This window comes from Clytia hemisphaerica, unplaced genomic scaffold, assembly GCF_902728285.1.
Source record: "Clytia hemisphaerica strain Z4C2 unplaced genomic scaffold, Clytia hemisphaerica genome assembly, whole genome shotgun sequence".
NCBI lineage: Eukaryota > Metazoa > Cnidaria > Hydrozoa > Leptothecata > Clytiidae > Clytia > Clytia hemisphaerica.
The window spans coordinates 370940-391687 of NW_027103761.1; the positions used below are offsets into that span (position 1 = coordinate 370940).

The 20748-nt window shown below is 34.1% G+C and overlaps 3 protein-coding genes across 4 annotated transcripts in view; 2 read left to right on the forward strand and 1 right to left on the reverse strand.

The window, feature by feature from the left end:
- The window catches only part of LOC136805619 (uncharacterized), a 28917-nt gene extending 18541 nt beyond the window's left edge, over positions 1–10376 (reverse strand). Inside the window, exon 1 of the mRNA XM_067062191.1 lies at positions 10236–10376. The gene's annotated coding sequence lies outside the window, so the exon portion shown is untranslated. The remainder of the gene's footprint in view (positions 1–10235) is intronic.
- Positions 670–2781, forward strand: LOC136805642 (DC-STAMP domain-containing protein 2-like). The gene has a single exon (XM_067062219.1). The coding sequence runs from the start codon at positions 670–672 to the stop codon at positions 2779–2781; it is 2112 nt and encodes a 703-aa protein (XP_066918320.1).
- A 246-nt stretch (positions 10377–10622) lies between the features above and the next one.
- Positions 10623–20436, forward strand: LOC136805620 (P2X purinoceptor 4-like). 2 transcript variants are annotated; one of them, XM_067062192.1, is made up of 12 exons: positions 10623–10881; positions 12797–12962; positions 13983–14130; positions 14904–15021; positions 15157–15243; positions 15798–15939; positions 16692–16777; positions 17371–17415; positions 17796–17886; positions 18527–18592; positions 19488–19604; positions 20112–20436. In XM_067062192.1, the coding sequence occupies exons 1-12, from the start codon at positions 10742–10744 to the stop codon at positions 20175–20177; spliced, it is 1272 nt and encodes a 423-aa protein (XP_066918293.1). In that variant the 5' UTR covers positions 10623–10741; the 3' UTR covers positions 20178–20436. The 2 variants fall into 2 exon arrangements, with proteins under 2 accessions (XP_066918293.1, XP_066918294.1); XM_067062193.1 differs by having other exon boundaries at positions 10635–10881; positions 19488–19598.
- The last annotated feature ends 312 nt before the right edge of the window (positions 20437–20748 follow it).

Genomic DNA, 20748 nt, shown 5'->3' on the forward strand with positions numbered 1-20748 from the left:
GTTCAGTTAATACTGCTTGAAAAGAAGAAAAAATTGTAGTTTCTTGTAATTTTTTTCCAAACTGAGGCTGGGCATGTTCTTACGATGTTCTTAATTTTTCGACGAATTTCAGCCTCAATGTTCTTATAAACTAGGTTCTAATAAAAAAAAACGTGTATAGCTTCCAAGTTGGCACACAACGTTGTTTCAACGTTCATCTAAAATTATATGGACGTTGCGAACGTTAGATAAACGTTAAAACAACGTTGTGTGCCAGCTGGCTTATTAAAGGTATGATCAACGCAGTGTCTTGTTGTTCGATAGGAATTTCCATCTCATTTTTGGACTTTTACATCATAATAATAAAATGGCGGGATTATCACCTTTTCCTGAGATTGTTGTAAGTGGGTCAAATAAACATGACATTATTTTAGTTGCTTGTTGTAATGTGACACTCAATAGAAAGGAGAATGAGTGAGGATCGAAAATCATATTTGTGATGAGATAATATCTATAAAAGGGTATTAAACACTTTGCAATTGACATAAAATGGACCAAAACATAGATCCACCATCAATCAGAAAGTACATTCGAATGGAGGAATACCTTTCAATCGATATAAAACCTAAGATTCGACCAAAACTTCATCAATTAGAAAGTATATCGAGATTTAAGACATCCAAATGAAGGATGCTTTCGACCAGTAAAGAGAAGATTCTATCCCTGAAAAGGTTGTCCATTCGAAGGGTAGGCTCTTTTATCGACACAATCGAACAACAACTCCAGCACGAAGAAAAGCTACCATCACTGCAAGATGACAGCGATCAACAATCGGTAAGCATCAAGCAAGTTATCATCGAATGGCTCTTCACTTCAAAATATGCAGCCATCTTTTTCAGCATTTTCTACACGTTATTGATGTATCTGTATATCGCATTCACCTTTGCATCAAACTCCAACGAAATCGATCTGACATTCTCAAACCAATATAATTTCACGTTTACTTGTGGTGACAAGAACAGCTCTCATAGTAAAACCAAACCAAATAGTCAATCATATACAGAGGGCAGTGAAGCAAACTATCATATCATTGCAATTGGTGTAAGCATTTTTCTTGGACTACTTCTCTTATGGCGTGGTCTATATTCGAAACAAGTTAGATGTCTCTGTATGTTGGTGTTGCCGGGTATTGTGGCAGGTCGTGGACGAACTATCTTAACGACGGCGACTATCAGTTTTATCATGGACGGACCGATCACTAACATAAACTACAATTTGAATCAAGTGGTCAAAAGTCAGACTTGTATGTACGAAGCTATTAAAGAGACCAGTTGTTTTTATAACAAACAGCTAGAAGAAATCATTCTTAAATCGAGTGCTTTGTTAAGAGAACAGCGACAACGGATGGAGTCGGAATACGATGAACTCCGTCAACGAGTAAAGAACTCAACACAAAAAGTTAAGGAAGAGTTGCGGGCTCGACAACAGGAGTTACAAAGGCAAATTAGTGATCTCAAAAAGGGTATGTCAACAATTAGAGACGTTATCCAACAACTCAACAGTCCATGCAAAGTGGCCAATTCTGTTCTGTCAGAACTTGAGAAAGTCGGGAAGGCTTTCCTCGACTTATTTACGAGAAAAAGACGCGAAGTATTAGATTGTGGGAATGTTATCCCCTTTCCGAATATCGACATCAACTCTGAACTTGACATCAATGCTTTAAAGGAATTACAAGAATGGATGCAAGACGTGGTACCAGATTTTAAAGTCCCTTTGTTCGGAGAGAAACCAGATTTTCGTCAGATGCTTAATGCTCCGAATATACGTGAAATACGCGAGCAAATAATGAACCTTCTTTCAAACGTTTTTGGGTTCTTCAGAAAATATGTTACAGTGTTGAAAAAGCTGTGCATTGTGATCTCTTTAATATTACTGATCACAATATCGTACTGTTATCTCCGTAATTATTATGCAGATGATTCGTTCGATAATTTGTTTATTGATGACAATATTAAGATTTTGTGGAGAAAGTACCCTGAAGAATGGCCAAAGCTAACACCTCTTCGCCATTGGGAGCTGGACACTAAATATCAGGTCAGTGCGTCCGTTCGATTGTCAAAGAAAGATGGTAAACAGATTCTGATGCGAGCTCTCCCTTCTGTTGCTTTAAGTGCGTTAACCATTTTCATCTTAGCTACAGATTATGCCCTTGCTCAGTTATTGTCCAGCTTAGTAACCCATGGAAAGTTTGCAATCTCTTTTGGAGATGTCCCCAATGCTGGCGTGTCCAAGCAGCTTAAAAATGGTAATTCGACAGCCTGGCAAATGTGGGATATCAATAAGATGGACCTATCAAGCGAACCATGTCTACCACGACCTATTTTCACCAACAAATCAAACATTGCAACAATATTAATGATGATTTTAACCATGTTTTTATCCTGTCTTTTCGATACTTATTTATCACGCTTAAGACCATGGATATGCAATCAATTCTACTGTGAAAGAGCAAAAGAGCGTGCACGCTTTATGTATGCTAAACTTCAACACGGACGTAATGCACGCAAACTGAAATTGCGCTGGATTGTATGTCAAGAGGTGAAACGACGCCAACAAATCAACAAATTTTCATTTTTTTACTCATGGAGAAAAGAGAGGAGCGAGATAGTAGACAGTTGTCCTGGCTGTGGATGGAAAATGCAGAGTACATCAGAACACAAGAAAATATTCGTTGAATTGAATCGACTTCAGAGCGAAAGTTCTGAGGTGCCAATATGTTTAGATTGTGCTAAAGATTTATAATTCCAACCAAACCCTTTTTTCTATTCTAAGCTTTGTTTACAAATTTATCTTATAAACCATTACATCTCCCGATGAGAAGCTTGTTTATAGCTCTTTGGACATTAGAGGTCTTTCTGTTAGACGCTTTCGGGCGCAGTACGTGGCCGTATATTATTGAATTGTCAGACAGAGTGCCATTAGGGAAACTTCAAATCAACCTTCTAGATAGCAGAATCTAGTTAAAAATATCCAAATTTGGTGTTTTTTTGTAAGCTCCTTTAAAACTCCGATTGTAACGCAAGGGTCTATTGTTAATAACCAATTACTACAACATAAAACTACTTTAAAGAATATGGTCAAAACACAGTCAGTCATGAGTCGTTTTTAAATTATTTTTTTTTTCAGTTGAACAACGAAAGCACAATATATTTTTGTCAACTTTGAACAAAAAGACGGTTTCAAATAAAGTCGAGTTAAGATAGAGTCATTGACATGGAAAGGGTTACAGAAATACTATACTTCTATACTTCATATTTTATTGAGATTATCACACTAAACTATTTTCATTAGGTATTAGCGAGGTTAAGCACGGCTTTATTTTGACCGTAAAGTGCGATACCGTAGGCCTGTACATAACTTGCCAAAGCAAAGCATGCAAGTGAAATCTTATGTACAGGCCTACAATATCGCATTGAACGGTGTAAATAAACACTTGCTTAACCTCGCTATTTACGATAGGACTCTGGACTCCTGAGTGAGCATTTGCAATGGATTTCTATAGATTTTGTATTTTATCATAAAATTTGGCCAGTATGGTCATACGGTCAAATGATTGAATAAAATCACGTCACGACTGAATTGAAATTTCGCACTTTACATTAAATGGTCAATAAATACCATATCACTGGTCCAAGTTTCAGTATCAAAACTCCAGTAGTGTATATACAAAATATCACCATGGACACTGGTATTTATTGCTCCGGCCTAGGAGCCTTAAATTCTCTCTCGTCCGACGACGACGACAACGACGGTCAAGACATTTTTTTTGTTTATCTAATCCGATGATCTATTCCGATTTAATAAAAACGGATTATCTGGATTTCGATAATATTGCGAAAGTATTTAGAAAAAGATGGCTGCCGAAAGTGGGCTTAGCTGCAAATCTCAGTGAAAGATAGTGATCATTTTCATCATTATTCATGATGTTTTGGACATGATTTATGAGAAGTTTGATGCATACTGGTCTAACAATGTGGAAAGACTTTGGAGAAATTTTGGCCATGAATCGTCAGCTGCTCGAGTGCTTAAATCTTGCATATGGCTAACTTCTCTAGTTTTAATCGATCTGAGCAGTTTTTGTGGTGTTATGTGTATGGCTGAAAATGATCCTGACTGGGCGACCGTTCCTTTTGATTTTTCAAACCCGACACATATATTTTACAAACATATCAATATGAGAATTCAATAAAGGATATTAAAACACAATTCCTGTGTAAATTTGAACAAGATTGGAGAAATTTTCACAGTATTATTTCTTAAAATGATATTTTTTGGACTTTGTCGTAATTTCATTGGCTGGGGCGACTGTTCCTTTTGAAGATTTTTCAAACCCGAAACAGGCTTTTTCCAAATATACCACTATTTATTACCGTGAGTGGTCCTAAATCCGACAGCCCTGCCTAAATCCGACAGCCCTGCCTAAATCCGACAGCCCTGCCTAAATCCGACGTGGTCTTTCAAAGATACAAACTAAAATAAAAAAAACCTTTTGCTGTGACGCAACGAAAATACCAAAGTGTCAACTAAACTGGGAAATTTGATACAGAGTAAACCAGTTGAACCAAATAATTAACAATAATTGCTTCTTATACGAAACATATTTTTTTTTGCAATATGTCAAACATCATATAAATGATAATAAAAGGTAATTACATTCAGACTTTTACAACTCACACTTTTTAATTACATTATTGACATTTTGACATTATAGCCATCTTGTTAGATGTTTTGAATTTGTTTTGAGAATTCTTGCAATAGTTTTTCGTTCAACTTGGAGAAGGAGTGTTTGTAAACATAGAATTTTTTTTCATAACCTTTATTTGGGGGGTCGGAATTAGGCAGGGCTGTCAGATTTAGGACCACTCACGGTACATACACACTATTGTACCATTTTATTTGGTTTATCCTACTCTCCCTCAAGTATTATCCCAACAGAAAAAATATGCTTTGCTAAAAGCCCTGGACCTCTAATTTAGGCTATTTTTCTCCCCGAAATTTTATCTGGACAATCAAATAAAGAACTGGAGATATTGACTTCTTAATGTTTATCTCCTTTAGCTCCAATTTTGAACTTTTTAGTCCAGGATGAGTGGGCGGGTGTGGGGTTGGTTCTTTAGGCAAGAAAGTGCATGTGTAATCACTTAGAAGGGCTAAACTTCCAGCTGGTTTTTTTATTCGTTAAGATTATTTCTCATACTCGCTCTGCAATAGAATTATTACTGGGCTTTCTGATCTGTTCTGATTAGCAGTTTGTGTGCAACGTTCTAACACAACTAACTCAACAAGCTCATCTTTCACATCTTTTAATCTCTTAAGCCGGAGCTTCCAGCGCAGCTGGTTTATTGCATTTATTCGACAAATGGACCTATTTTCAACAAAAAAAACTAAGCCAATCAACCAATTCAATTCTCTGGGACTCTGCCATTTAATATTCTGATTAGTAAACTACAAACTAAATAGGTGACCTAAAAGCTTCCAAATCATTTCCATTTGTCAAAGGCTTTCCTAATTAGGAAAGGAAAGACCCAATAAAACCCCTTCTACACAATGCAGACGGTATATCTTAACGCTTCACCCATGAGAGATCATATTTTTTTTGACTAACTGAAACTAATGGTTGATCATGGCATGGTTAGATGGAGTGATTCTAGGAGAAAAGGTCACTTTTTTGAGCAAGTTTTCTTTCCTAATCAGGAAAGTCAGAAAAATCGTGTAAAATACTTTCCTAAGGCAATTACTTTTTTATTTTCTGGTTTACGGACATTATGAGGAAAATGTTTGGACAGGAGGATGGAAAAAAATAAAAATAAAATTGATGTTTTAAATTTTTTTTATTTTCATTTTAAAAATTTGAAATCGGAGGAAATAATAAAATAGAATTTTATGAAATTTCCTAAAATATCAATTTTTTAGATTTAAAGACAAAAGAATTAAGTGCAAGATGTCGTTATAGACTAGTGTTAGATAGAGTCTATGGATAAAAAACACTAAAAATAAACTGAAACATAAAACATGTACACATAGAGACTGATATGTGTATATGTAAGACTGACATAGGTTCACATTTAGCTTAGGGTTCACCCTTAGGGTTCCCACTTAGGTTCCCCCATCCCACTTTTCTGGTATGCCTATTTTTATATCTACTCTTGAATTTTAACAATCACATAAAGGACTTTAAAAAAAAGCGATTACAAAAAATAAAATCGACTGTGTACACAAAGAGTTATATAATTTAGTTTGTTTTTTTGTGGATAGGGAAATTCCATGGGGAAGTTCCCTGACATTAAGGGAAGGATCTACCCTTTACATTGGCAGAATAGGGCACAGCTGTGTTAGATGATTTAACACCCTCTCTCTTTCTCTTCTTTTGTTTTCCTATTTAAAGTAAAGGTTTTTTTATTCCTTTGTTCTTTTTTGAAGGTCGGAGGAGAAAAATTAAATAAAAGTTTTTGAATTTCTATTTTATTTTTTTTTGGCAAAAATATTGTTGCCAGATCCGTAAATCAATATATAAATAAAAAAGTATTTGCCTAATTAGGCAAAAAATCCTGACGTATTATTGTGTAGTAGTAGTAGTAGTATTATTTTATTTTTCATGATTGTAGTAGTAAATATGATACAAAGTTTTATGTTAAATTATATAATAAAACTAAACAATGCTAGAATGGAGACCTCATATTAGCAAGCTATTCGAGATGGGCCACCTTTTTGTAATTCCAAGGAATACTAGTATAATTAGGAAGAATTTCTTAAACTACTGAACACGTAAAAGTCTTAAAACAGACAAATAAAAATGAAGGAGGAGAATAAAAAGTAGAAAACTAAACTTAAAAATATCAAAAAATAGAAAAGATACACAAATGAAATAGACAAAAAAGAAAAGAAAAAAGAAAAAGAAAAAATATGTATGTAATAAAATATATCAATAATGAGATCATTATGAATAAATTAAATAAGTATTTAGGTATATCAAAATGGAAACATGATTTTGAAAGGTGAATTTTGAAAGTAATTCAAAGAAAAAAAAGAAAAAAAAAAAAAAAAAAAAAAAAAAATTAATAAAAGTTTTTTATAGCTTTACTGTCACTGTTCAATCAAAGCAATTAGTAATCAGATACAAGATAATTGTGTAAGTTTATCCTAAGTTCACAACCAGTTAAGTCAGTCAAGGGATAAGCAGGAAAATTCTGTTGTAAATCATTCCACTGGACAATGGTACTATAGGTGATAGATTCTGTACCATACATAAAAGTTCTGAAAGAGGGCCTGAAAAGAAGACGCACTGATTTCCCTCTGGTTCTTTGTTTATGTTGATAAAAGTTTAGAGAGAATAGATTCATGAGTCTAATTGGAGAAAAGCCACATAAGATCCTGTGAGCAAGAGTTATATTTAGTAGATTAATGTGATCAGAAATTTTAAGAAGATTAAGTTCATAAAAGATTTTACTAGAGTGAGCATTGAAATCAGAAAAAGTCATGATTCGTAAGCATCGTTTTTGAAGTTTAAAGACTCTTTCCACATTATAGTTATGTTTTTGACCCCAGATTTGGCAAGCATAATTAAGATGCGAAAAAAATAGAGCATAATAAATCTGAAGTAGTGTAGATAGAGGAACAAAATGTCTGAGTTTAGAAATTATTCCATTGGCACTACTTAATTTAGAGCATAGATTGTTTGTGTTTATTCTCCAATTTAAAAAGTGATCAAGAGTTACTCCAAGGTATTTGACTGATTCGCTTAAGTTTAGGGGGGAATATTATTAATCGAAAGCTGAAGATTATGTTTGATTTGTTTTGTGTACATTCCTGAAAAGTAAAATTTTAGTTTTAGCTACATTCAAAGAGATTTTGTTTGCACAAAGCCATATATAAAGATTTTGGAGATCTGCATTGATACTTTCTTCAATGTTAATAAGAGATTTATCTGAGTAGATTAGACTCGTGTCATCTGCAAAAAGGGAGGTTAGGGAATGTTCAATTGCATTACATAGATCATTAATGTAAATTAAAAATAAAAGAGGGCCTAGAACAGAACCTTGAGGAACACCTGTTGAGATTTTACGTGCGTTTGAATTTGCACCTGAATATGAAACATATTGAATTCTATTAGAAAGATATGATTGAAACCAATTATTGGGAATACCTCTGATACCATAGAGTTCTAATTTCTTGAGTAGGATTTTGTGGTCAACTGTGTCAAAAGCTTTTTTCAGATCAATGAAAACACCACAGGAGAACTTGCTATCATCTAGTGACCTACGAATCTCTTCAGTAAGAGAGATTAGAGCAAGATTTGTAGAATGATTTTTTCTAAAGCCAAATTGTCTTTCTGAGAGAATACCATGGAAATCTAGGAAAGACATTAATCTTGAGAAAACAAGTTTTTCAAATATTTTATCAATGTTGATAATAGTGAAATTGGACGGTAGTTATCAACATCCTGATTAGATCCCTTATTTTTGAAAACTGGGATTACTTTAATAGTTTTAAGGGAGTTTGGAAAAATTCCAGTTTGAAAAGTGAGATTTAGGATTTTTTCTAAAATAGTTGCAAGGGAGTCTGGAACTGTGTCAAAGATTTTACCAGGAATACTAAAATCACCTGAGCTTTTCCTGTGATTTAGGGATTTGAAAATGTTTAATAATTCATCCTTGTTAACTGGGGTAAAGAAAAATGAGTTGCCTGATGTTGGTCTTTTTATGTATTCTTTAAAATCTCCAATGTTTGGTATCTCAGCTTGAATTTTAGTTGCTATGGTAGTGAAAAATTTATTAAACTCATTAGAAACTTCAGTAGGCTCAGAAATGATTTCGTTTTTTTTAGAAGAGTTTTTTAAGACAATATTAGACTGTTCCTTCTTCTTTTTGTATATGATTTCATTTATAGCTTCCCAGGTTTTTTTAGGGTTTGTAGAATTTAGGTAGAAATAATTTTTGAAATAATTCTTTTTGCTGGCTTTCAGTAAATTGATGATTAAGTTTCTATAAAATTTGTATTTTTGACGTAGGTTAGCTTCATTGATTGGATCTTTAGCATTGATGGATTTTTTTAAAAGTTTATCTCTGACTGTAGACTACAGTACAGTAAATAAAAATATCCAGTCCAGACGGTACTAATCGATAAATTCGATTATCGAAGTAATTGATAATGATTGAAGCAATTGAACGACCACTTATCGATTAACATTGTCGAGTACCAAAATTTCAAAAAATTGTGAGTATTCAATCACTTTCTTAACAACCCTTCAAAGACTCGATAACTGTTCGAGTACTTTGATTGTTATTGATTACTTTCGATAACTTTGACAGCTTCGATAACCAATTACTATGCTATATCTTTAAGAAAAACCAAAAAAACTACTTAAAACCAAAAACATAGTCATCTAAGAAAACAGCTATTTTTTTTTTAGAATCTTTTTTACAATCTAGTTTTTCTATTTATAAAAACTATATTGCTGACGTGTGGAAAGGAATTTCGGCATGACTGATCCTTTTGTTTCGATAATAACATCAACGCGGGAATTAATTTTCTTCTCAATTCTTTTTTTCCTTTTTCTTTCTTATCAGCTCCGCTCTCTGTCAAATACTGTTGGTCTCTAGAAAAACTAGATCGTAAGGAAGATTCTAAAAAAAAAAGCTGTTTTCTTAGACAACTACGTTCAAAGCACTGCACAAAGCAAAGCACAAAAAGAAGCCCCGCCATCCATAAAGATTGACCCTCTTATTTCCCAGCTATTTCCCCTGCCATTTTGTGTGCCTTCGCCCTGGGTTTTCCTCAAGTATATAACTCGTATTGCGCATTCTGATTGGTCAGAGAAAACGAAAGTGGTTTTCGCGCGTGAATGGCGTGTTTTAATTGGCTGAAATAAACTTGGCTTCAGATTATTTTGACCCTCTGCTACTAGAAACATCTTTGATAAAATCGAAAGCTGGAGGGTACTCAATACAATCGAAGGTATTAAATATGATCAAAGCAGGTAATCGAAAAGAAATCGAAATGATTGTACAAATCCAAAATGGTAGAAGAAAATGCCATAATCTGGGGTCGAGTGAGTATTCAATCACCGATAAAATCGATCGGTGGTCACTGATCACTTGCGATTATTATCGATCATTATTGATTGCTTCTATCACAATCGAACGTTCGATTAGCCTACCGTCTGGAAATCTAATAACAAATTTATTTTAAAAACTTACCTCTGCTCCATTGCATTGATATTGAGTGAATGGTTACAAAAATAAATGAATTCCTATTAACTAATGTTTGGTTATAGCTGCTTTTTGATAGATGGTTTTGAGTGAGTGAGTGTAGTACGTAAGTTTTTGGTTTGGTGTTTGGTGTTGGTTGTTGAACTGAACAGCATAGGAGATTTCGGGATCAAAAATCAAACAACCGCGATTTGTTCTTTTCCCTTACCTAAAGCTCGAGATATTTTACCTTTAGGACCGCTCAGCGCTCGGGCTTTTCAGAAAAACACTTCAAAATTTGGAATCCGCTGGGTATACTACTTCGGGAAACTTTCTACTGTTAAGCTTTTATTTTGTAAACAAACAAAAAAAATCACTTTTACCTACCATTTTCCTGACATCAGCTGATCACAGCAAGTTGGCAAGTTGCAACAACCTGTCAGCTCTATCATCATGGAAGAATAGCACCGCCGAATGTACATCCTATACTCTCGGTTTAACACTTTCTAATCATAATGGGTCTAACTGAGTGCAGACAAAAAGGAATAGGAATCCTCCTTCATTATGAAACAGTCAAAATCATAGACATAAAAAACAAAAAAGTTGGAGCTTTGTATCGATTCATCCAGCTCATAATTATCAGTTATGTTATTGGGTAAGTTTTTTACACTTCTTAACAGTTTTAAAATGCGTTCCTTGAAAGTCCTTGTTTTTCTTGACCATGGCATGGGTCTCCACTCTCAGTGAAGTGGTTGGAAGTAGTTGAGTTTTTTGATCAAAATCAGTTTTTTGTTTATATCAGACACAAATAAAAGAAATATATTAAAAAGACAAAAGAAAATTTTTGGCATACAAATATCTTAAGACTGCAAACATGGGTTGCCATGAAACTTTCACAAACAAACAAAAAAGACTTTGAATGAAGAATCATGCCATCCATCATAATAGACCTTTTTTCAAAGAGGCCACCCTGTTGAATAATTATGTAGTCCAGCAGAAAAACAATGCTAAAACCATGCATAATTATTACAATATGCATGATACAGTAATTATGCATGGCTTTATCATTGTTTTTATGGCTGGACTACATAATTATTCAACAGGACGTCCTCTTTGAAAAAAGGTCTATGCAAAATGAAGAATGTTTGAAAAAAAACGCTTCTTAACGCTATAGCCTATAGTGTAAACTTCTTAACGCTGTAGCCTATAGTGTATAAATATTTCAAAGTTTGACCGTGGTTTCCTCGCTTGGTTGGTCCATGAAAACAAGATGCATCTTTTGACATAGGTCTATATTGTTAAAAAGATTGTCTTTGGATGTCATTTCATTGGTTTGAATCAGCATATGGTCACACTTTCTTGCTTTCAAAAGGATAACATTATCAAAAAATAACTAGAATAAATTTTGGCTCGTGTTTTCAAAAATCAATCTAAAATTGAACTACCACCCACAAACTGTCTCTCTCTACACTCTGCCACCCACAGTGTGGCTGGAACATAATACCCCAAACATTTTTTGGTCATATTTATTGCAAAATATTGATCCAAAACTTTGGATTTTCGACTCTGAAAACCTGGCCCGAACATGCACATTCGGTATATATGTGAATAGAGCGGCAAAAAATACAACTTTTCTATTTTTCCTTTTTTGTAAAAGTTCCAGAAATGAAAATAAAATGATAATGATAATTGAATACTATCCACTGATGATCAGATAAAAGTTTTTCTCCTGTGCAGGAGCTCGCAGGCACTCTGTGAGGCTGGTTTTTCTATGTTACATTGTTATCCGTTATCAAACTATGCAAACACATAAATTAGCATTTCTTATATTATTATGAATTTTATTATTATTTTGGAGTATGAATTGAAGTTGCCGAATCATCTAAGCTGAAATGTGTTTAAAAGTGCAGATGTCTTGAATTCGGGACTTTGGATGTCAATAACTTAGGATACAGTAGAATCAATGTTGATAACTTTGAATTGAATTTTTCAAATTCTTTTCATGATAGCTATTCATAAATTAAGTTTTTTTTATGCAGGAATCCCTTTAAAAATCTTGTTAATTTATACTGTTAACTTTTTAGCTTCAAAATTTGTTCTTTTTTTGGGTTTTATCTAAAAAGTTTTTACTTTTTGAGAAAGTGAAAGAAATTGGCAAATTTGAGCCCTCAAGCCTTAGGAATCTGGTTGATTATAACTAAAAATGTATACTCTCTCTTTCATTTTGAAATTCACAAAACCTAGTCTGGCATATCACAAATTGTCACAAATTTTGTTGACATAGTGATATGAATTACATATTTTTGGAATCATGTTAATGAGCTCTTAAGAATAAAATCACAAGTTTCATTAAAAAATTCCACATATTAATTCCCCTTTAAATGAAAATTTCTAGAGGGTTAATTTTTTATAGGCCAGCATATTTTGTCTTAAGAACAGAAAACAAAACAACTCATGTTAATTTTTTGTTGTGCTAATTTCAAGTCTGTTGAATACTTTACCTAATACCTATTTTCACGAATAGAAATTTATGTAACAAAGCATTTTTATAATTTTTTTCTTTTCCACAGATATGTTATAGTGTATAAGAAGGGGTACCAAGAATTCGACGTTGCAATAAGCACGGTGACAACTAAACTCAAAGGAACCACTTATGTTGACTTTGGTAAATTTAACTCAACACTTTTCAATGGAATTCGAATATATGATCCATCAGATTACGTCATACCTCCACAAGTATGTTTCAGATTCAATAGACCTTTTCATAAATTACATCACGAACATCACTTGCCTCGTATTCAAACAATTACCATGATGATCATGTCCCTTGAGACATTAAATGTTTTTTTTATAAATAGAAAGTAGTTTTAATAAAACCCACTGGGAGTTAATCACCATGGCAATAATTTCAAAACGAGGCAAGTGATGTTTGTGACGTGACTTATAAGGTCTATCCCTACTTTATCTCTATTTGTATTTGTAGCTGTATCTAATAAAAAAAGATGCTGTAAAACTTTATAACAACACAATGCTCTACAGAACTTGCAATAATTGATTTTAAAAATAAATTTATAAAATTCTATTCTGTTCTTCGAGATTCAAACAAAGGTGTATTAAAGGTTTTGTTTTTAAAATAAGAGTGATATCATTTACTTACTCATCAATTTTAAATCACAAGTTTTTTTCACATTGGATTGACACAGATGTGGAGCAAGATTGGTCAGAAAGAGGAAAAGAAAAACCTTTTTTTGCTTATATCAGTATAACATAACAATAGGCAGACACTGTCCTGATATGAAATATGTGTCTGACAATATACGGGAACACTTATGTAAAAACAAAACCTTTAATTATTTTACTGTTTTTAAGTTTACAATTTTATTTCATTATATTATTTCGTAGAGGTCGATAGACCTTTGAAGTATAATTCTATGAATAAATAAATAAATCTTACTTTTAATTGTAGTCCGTATAAGAAGCCCTGGTCTGGAAGCCTTTTGTTCCATTCTATTGTTGCGAGCTTGAACTTGCGTTGAGAAATTCTTTTTTTGATCATGTGATTAACTTTTGAGCCAATCCTGAGTATTTGGTAACGTGATCAAAAACTGAGCAAATCGATTTTTATAATCGTTATTAACAAAGGAAAAAGTTAATAAAAAGTTACAACAATAGGCTTCCAGACCAGGGTTTTTTATACGGACTATCATTTAATCAAAAAGTAATATATTTTAGTTCTTTCTTTCTTGTTTATTACAGGAAACAGATGCAGTCTTCGTGATGACAAACATGATCTTAACACCAAAACAATCACAAAGCAATTGTCCAGAAGATTCTAAATTTAAAGATATACATTGTAAAAAGGACAGTGACTGCCCTAAAATGGTGCCGGTCAAGAACGGCAATGGTAATCAACCTTTATTATAATTAGAAAGCTTCTTAAACTCGATACTCAACTCAACCTTGTTTACTGTAAGCCACGGGGGACGTTGGGAGGATACAAATAGGTGTGCGATAATTTTTACTGATTGGAGGAGAAGTAACCTGATAACAGCTGTTCGTAATTTTCTTACGCGCGCGGTAAACCTCTGAAGGCGCTTGAAAATCATACAGCTGAGGAAAATAGTCCTCCCGCGAAAATTTCTACAACAAGAATCTTGTTGTGCGCCGGAAAGTTGAAAACTGATACGGCGCCCTATTCATAAACACAATCACGCAACTTTGTTGTCCAAAAACTGAGCCTGCATATGCTTATAAACGTTATGCTTATAAAAGAAAAAACATGTACATTATAAACAATACAAAGATGAAATACAAAACGACGCAATAAAATCGAATACACTGAGACAAAAAGAGACGCAATCCCAAGTGACTGATGACGTAATATAAAATTGACATTCATCAAAATATATCAAAACAAAGGCTAGCGGCCGTCACATTTTCCATTTCTATAGCTCAACCAATTTACCTAATACTTTGCAACTTAATACAAAGTGAAGAAACTTTAAGAGTTTCCGCAAATTACTGTCTACAAATGCATAAAACTTTGTAATCAAAAGTTTGATTATCAAAATGACAACTTGTAACTTTCCACTCGTAATTTTGAAGTAATTTTATTGTACTTAATAATCTTATTGTACTGATTAAACATCGATTGTATTGTATTTCTCCCTTGTAAAGGTGTAAGGACTGGGAAATGTGTATCATCAGATCGAAATTCATCAATGACCGTTTGTGAAATTTATGGCTGGTGTCCGACTGAAGTTGACCAACTTCCCATGCCCAATAATAATTTCAGGTAAACAAACATATCAACTGCTTTCAAGCAGCATTTTTGATTGGCACTGCCCACGTGTCAAGCACTTAGTAGATTTCAAGTTTTTGTTTACTGTTATATTTTTGTTCCATAAACTTTTTCAAACTTATTTTACAGTGATACAGTACCTCTTCTTGATGGCACAAAATATTCCACCATGTTGGTAAAAAACCAAATCAGTTTTCCAAAGTTCCGCGCCATCAGGTAATCTGCAACTGAATGTTCCGTCATTTTACCGTTTTCCTTGGAGGTTCAAATTTGTTTGTTTCTTAAAGTTATTATCACAAAGCTTTTAATGGAAATTCTATCTGAAACTTTAAAATATCTAATATTGTCCTAAACAAATAGATCACTAGCGAATTCACTCACTGTATTGAAAAATCGATCACAAGGAGTAAAACCGAGGCATGTACTTTTTTAATGGGAAAATTTTCGCAGGGATTAAATTTCGCGGTTGGGCTCATCAGCGAAATTTTGAGATTTCGCGGGGACTTAATTCTCATGATGTTGTGTCTTTTTACTGCCAAATTATACATACTGGTTGTTGAAATACGCATTCTCCATTGGGACTAAATTTATCCCGAAACCCCGAAATCCTCGAAATTTAATCCCAGCGAAAATTTATCCCATTACGGTGGTTCCAGGGGAACTAAATGGTGTTTTTTGACATTTTTTGTCAAAATACAGTTTTATATATCGCTGGAAAGCTTATTCGCTCTTCTGCTTTAAAGTATCTGACAACTTAATCTTTTCTTCAGGAATAATATCATCCAATTCAACGACAGTACATATTTGAAACGATGTCATTATAATTCGGACACTGACCCTTTGTGTCCGATATTTAACTTAGAAGACATCGTCTCTTCTTGTGGTGATAATTATACAGATGTCGCTTACCAAGTATGTTGCACCTCAACCTTCTCCTTTAAGACACCCCCTTCTCACAGATCAACTGGAACCCCTTCCAAATAGAAAAATCGGCTAGAATATCGTCCCAGTGGAAAATTATCCTTCATTAACCTTTGAACAATATCCGTATGCTGCCGAGTTTACGTACTGAATGAAATACTGTATGACTCTCGTCCGATATTTCTATTTTCTATATTGCCTGCTCTTTAAACACCCCCTTCTCACAGACCCACTGGAAAAATTGGCTAGAATATCGTCCCAGTGGAAAATTATCCTTTAATTTTTGTCCCCACTGAAAATAATCAAATAAAACAGTCCTCACTGCAAAATATTATGCTATTTTTCTCATCCCACTGAATTTTCTGACTTGTAAACAAAAGAATGAAATCCCCAGCCATAAAAAAATATGGGAATATCAATTCCTATTGAGTTTCAGTCCGATATTTTTATCCCCACTGGCTTAAAAAATCCTACCGGGTCTGTTAGAAAGAAGGGGATAATGTGGAACTTATTCGTCGTAAAAAGTCGTTTCTGGGGCCGACCGACAGTGACTGTACCACCCCTACGGATTCATTCCTCTTTGTTTATCACGGGAATCAACTGCATGTGGTTTAAAGAACGACAAATTACGCATGCGTGTTACAATCCAGAATTCTTTAGAGGAACAGACTGATCGAACAAAATTTCAATCGGACGAAAATTTGGTTTGAAAAGTGACTTTTTTTTCTCTTTTTCATCTCTAGGGTGCGATATATGGCATCATTATTGAATGGGACTGCAATTTAGATCATTCCATCGACGAATGTCTTCCAAAATATCAGTTTAAGAGGTCTGTTCTCAAAGATATTCGAATTGAATTTTTCAATAAAATCTTTCCTCGTGCAATTATATCCTTCTCTTTCTGAAGCGACCGTAGTGCACTGGTAGAGCATCCGGCTCCGGTTCGCAAGGTTGTGGGTTCAATCCCCTGCCGTGTGAAACCAAAGATTTCCAAAATGGTATTTGATGCCTCTCTTCTTGATGATTAGCAATAGACCTTATCTGAGTTTTTGATTTTTCTAAAATAGCGATGTATTGTGTATTACAATAGAAATCTCTTAGGAATTCCTCGAGGGAATTCTATTGTAATCAATCAGAAACAATCCCACAATGCATCAGTTTTTCAGAAAAATAAAAAACTCCGATAATATCTATTAAGAGAAGTATCAAGGGTAGGGTAGATGGCTATCGAAAGAGGAGCCTTCGGGTCGCCTCTGACTGCGGTCGCAGACTTACTACTACTTTCTGAGGACTACGAACCGACGGATGTATAACTTTTCCTTCTACTTACACCCTTAACATTTCTTTATGACTAAATTCAGCAAAATGTTATTTTCGTAAGTTTGCGAAAAAGTGGTCATGTTATTTTCCTATACTTCTTAGGTTGGACGATGTAAATTCGCCGATATCTCCAGGCTATAATTTCAGGTTAGTGACTACTTACATCCAAACCCTTTATACTCCTCCGTTGACATAGAACAGCATAGAAGTGCAAATCGATGTTTGATCGGGCTATTCCAGAAATAGTCTATGCCCTCTATGTTGAGGAGGTGTGAGGTCTAGTGTGGCCTGGAAAATAAAAAATCCAGAGTGTTCAGTAAAATGAGGTAAATAATCGAGGGTGGTCCAAAAAATGAGGAGAAAGTTCAAGGGGGTCCTAAAAAATTGAAAATATAATCCCAAAAAAGACCTCCTCAACATTAGGGATAAAATTTTTTTCTGGAATAGCCCATTGGTGGATTTCCAGGAATGTCAAAATGTCAAAATAACATAAAATGCGTGTAGTAGAGATTAGAATTTTGTTCTAGATACGCAGATTATTACGTTGAAGAGGATACACGTTATCGAGTTCTCACCAAAGCTTACGGTATCAAATTCGAATTACTCGTCCATGGAAAGGTCAGCGCTATTGAATAATTAAATAATTTTTATTTGATAAATATCGTGGCTGCCAACGGCAACGAATCTTTTTCCCGTCCATTTTGCTGAGTTTGCAGCGGTAGGAACCTTCTCACGACTTATAACTTAAAGCCCGTTATTCCATTCAAAACTCATACAGAGGGTGGACGAATCTTTTCAAGCAAAAAAATAATTCTTGAAAATGTGTGGTTACCTCCTCGAAAATTGCAAAATTTGCAAAAGACCCTTGGAAAAAATCTTTCATTCCTTAAAGTGGAGTGTTGACGAACTTAAACCAGTCTTTTGGCCCTTGCAATTTTCAAAATATTTTTTACCCCCTGAAAAATAGAAAACCTTTCCTTAGACACCCCTGGAAATTCTTCTTCTGGAAAAGTTCGTCCGCCACCTTGTATGGATATAAAGTGGAATGGCCCATTCTGCCCTTTTCTGTATCATTTATGCTAACCATTCACAAGTTTCATTTTGGGACGAGATGGAGTTTTTACAAGCTCTTATTCGATTTGGTTGGTCGTTAAGGCTGTCATTTTTTTAAAGAACGTGTCATTTTTATTACTTCAAATGACCAATTTATTAAAGTATCTTATAAAAACTCCATCTCATCTGTTCATTTTACCATTAGGCTGGCAAATTCAATGTGATTCCTCTCCTAACAAATCTTGGAGCTGGTATGGCGTTGCTGGGCATTGTAAGATTATTTGATCGTTTTTCGATTTCCGTTTTTTTAAGAAACTAGTTTTACCAAGCAGCCTCAATAGTTCTATTTATACTGAGACGATTAATTTGTCTGAAACGAGCTATTTAGAAAATGATGGAGGAGTGTACTTTCCATTCATGTTTCAATAAATAGGATCTCCTCCACAGATCACATTTTACAAACTACTCGTCTCAGACGATTTTTCCGTCTCAGTATAAATAGAACTAATGTTTCTTAAGAAATCGGCCTTTTGAGCTTTAAATGTTTCTTACATGTTTCTAAACTTTTTGACATAATCAGCCTATTTTTCATGGAAAGAAAAAAACCATTGTTTTGATTGGAAGGTTCTTAAAAATGTTATTTTCTCATTCTCAGCCTTAGCATGATCTTAGATGTTTCTTAGTTTTTAGGCATTCTGAGCCTCATGTTTCTTAAAAGTGTGTTTTTTTTAAACGTGTATCATTTGAAGAGGCAGCCTTGAACAGAATATCCAAATATACCTTATGTTTTTTTTCAGTGGTAAAATAATTGAGCTAGCAGATGTAGACTTTTCGCTGGGGAGAATTCCTGAATTTTTTATCCTTTTTATCAAGTTGATGGTTGATGCGGGGGTGTAAGACTTTCTTTAAACTTATAAGTACCCTGAGAGCATTCACTTCTATTGGAAGGCAGTAGCGTTCTCAGGGATGTCGGAAAATTTATGTAGGAGAGCACAATTTTATTATGAAGTAATTATCTTTCAATGTTATCCTACATTGGATATCTCCTACACAAAATGATTTTTACATGGATCTCTCCTATTTTCTACACAAATTTTCCGACACTCCTTAGCTACTGGAAGGTTGTTCTGACAATTCACACCACTTTCAATTCAATTTTTTTCCAGGCGACAGTATGGTGTGATTTCATTGTGATGTACTTGTTGAAGAAAAGAAATGTTTATCGTGAACACAAATATCAAAGAGTTGATGATGACTCGCAAGATCCGAAAGGAAATGTACAGGTCTTATTTCTCCTTTCATGTTACACCCCTGTCTCACAGCCCCGGTGGAACTTTTTCCCCAGTGGGGATAAAAATTCCTCTTAAAATCCTAATGGGGATAGAGATTCTATTGTTCCAAGGTTAAAAAATTCAATGGGGATGGTTTTGCACAGCAAATTTCGAACACGAAATTTCGAGTGGGATGAAATCACAGTCAATTTCCCAGTGGGGCTGAAATTCAAGTGTATTTTCCCACCGAGGATGAAATTTTTGCTTAATTTTTTCAGTGGGGCTGGGGTCCAGCGGGTGTGTGACACAGGGGTGTTTTATTTAAAAAGCATTTTCAAAACATTTATTCATAAAGAATTGGTTTTTACATGCATTTCCACTGGAAACAATTGTTTAACCTGTGTCTTTCGCCGTACTATTTTCATGAACCTTGACCGAATCTTAAACAATAAATAACCCATCGAAAATCATCGACCTTTTAAAGATATCTTCTAAGTAATCTATATTTTTCTTTATCAGGTTGATGACGACGAAAATGAGTTGGAGAGCGATCGCCCTGAAGCAGAGCGTCTCATCAAACCATAGTGTAAAAGGATGTTTGTTGGTTTTGTATTTTGGTGTAAACTTTGTTAAACGATAGACGAGTTGTAAACTTATTTAGTAAAAAAAAACTTTCGAAAAGTAACAGCTAATATCTATGTAAAAATAAGATTTTATTGGTGAAATGTTTCGATACACTCGAAAATGTAGTAGGATAGGAAAAAGTATAAAAATGAAACACCTAGCTTTTGTCAATTTTTTACTACCATACATTTTTTTTACCAAAATATATACACGTTATTTAGCCTAGAAATCTAAGCTAGTTTGATTCAGTCACTTGGATAAATCTGATTGTTAAGTTGTGACTGAATAACAGTATTCCAAGGCAAACTTAAAATTCGTAAACATAAAAAATCTTTAAAGCGCCGAATAACGCTATATTGCCACAAGCCGTGTGTCCTAGCCTTGTGAATACGGGCTTAGTTAACTAGGCTACACGTTATTTACAATTTTTTAGAGATTAAATATTGTTGGGGAAAATGTTGTATTATTTTCAAAAGTTTTTATTATTAAGGTCTATCTAGAGGGTAAAATATAATTTCAAACATGACATAAT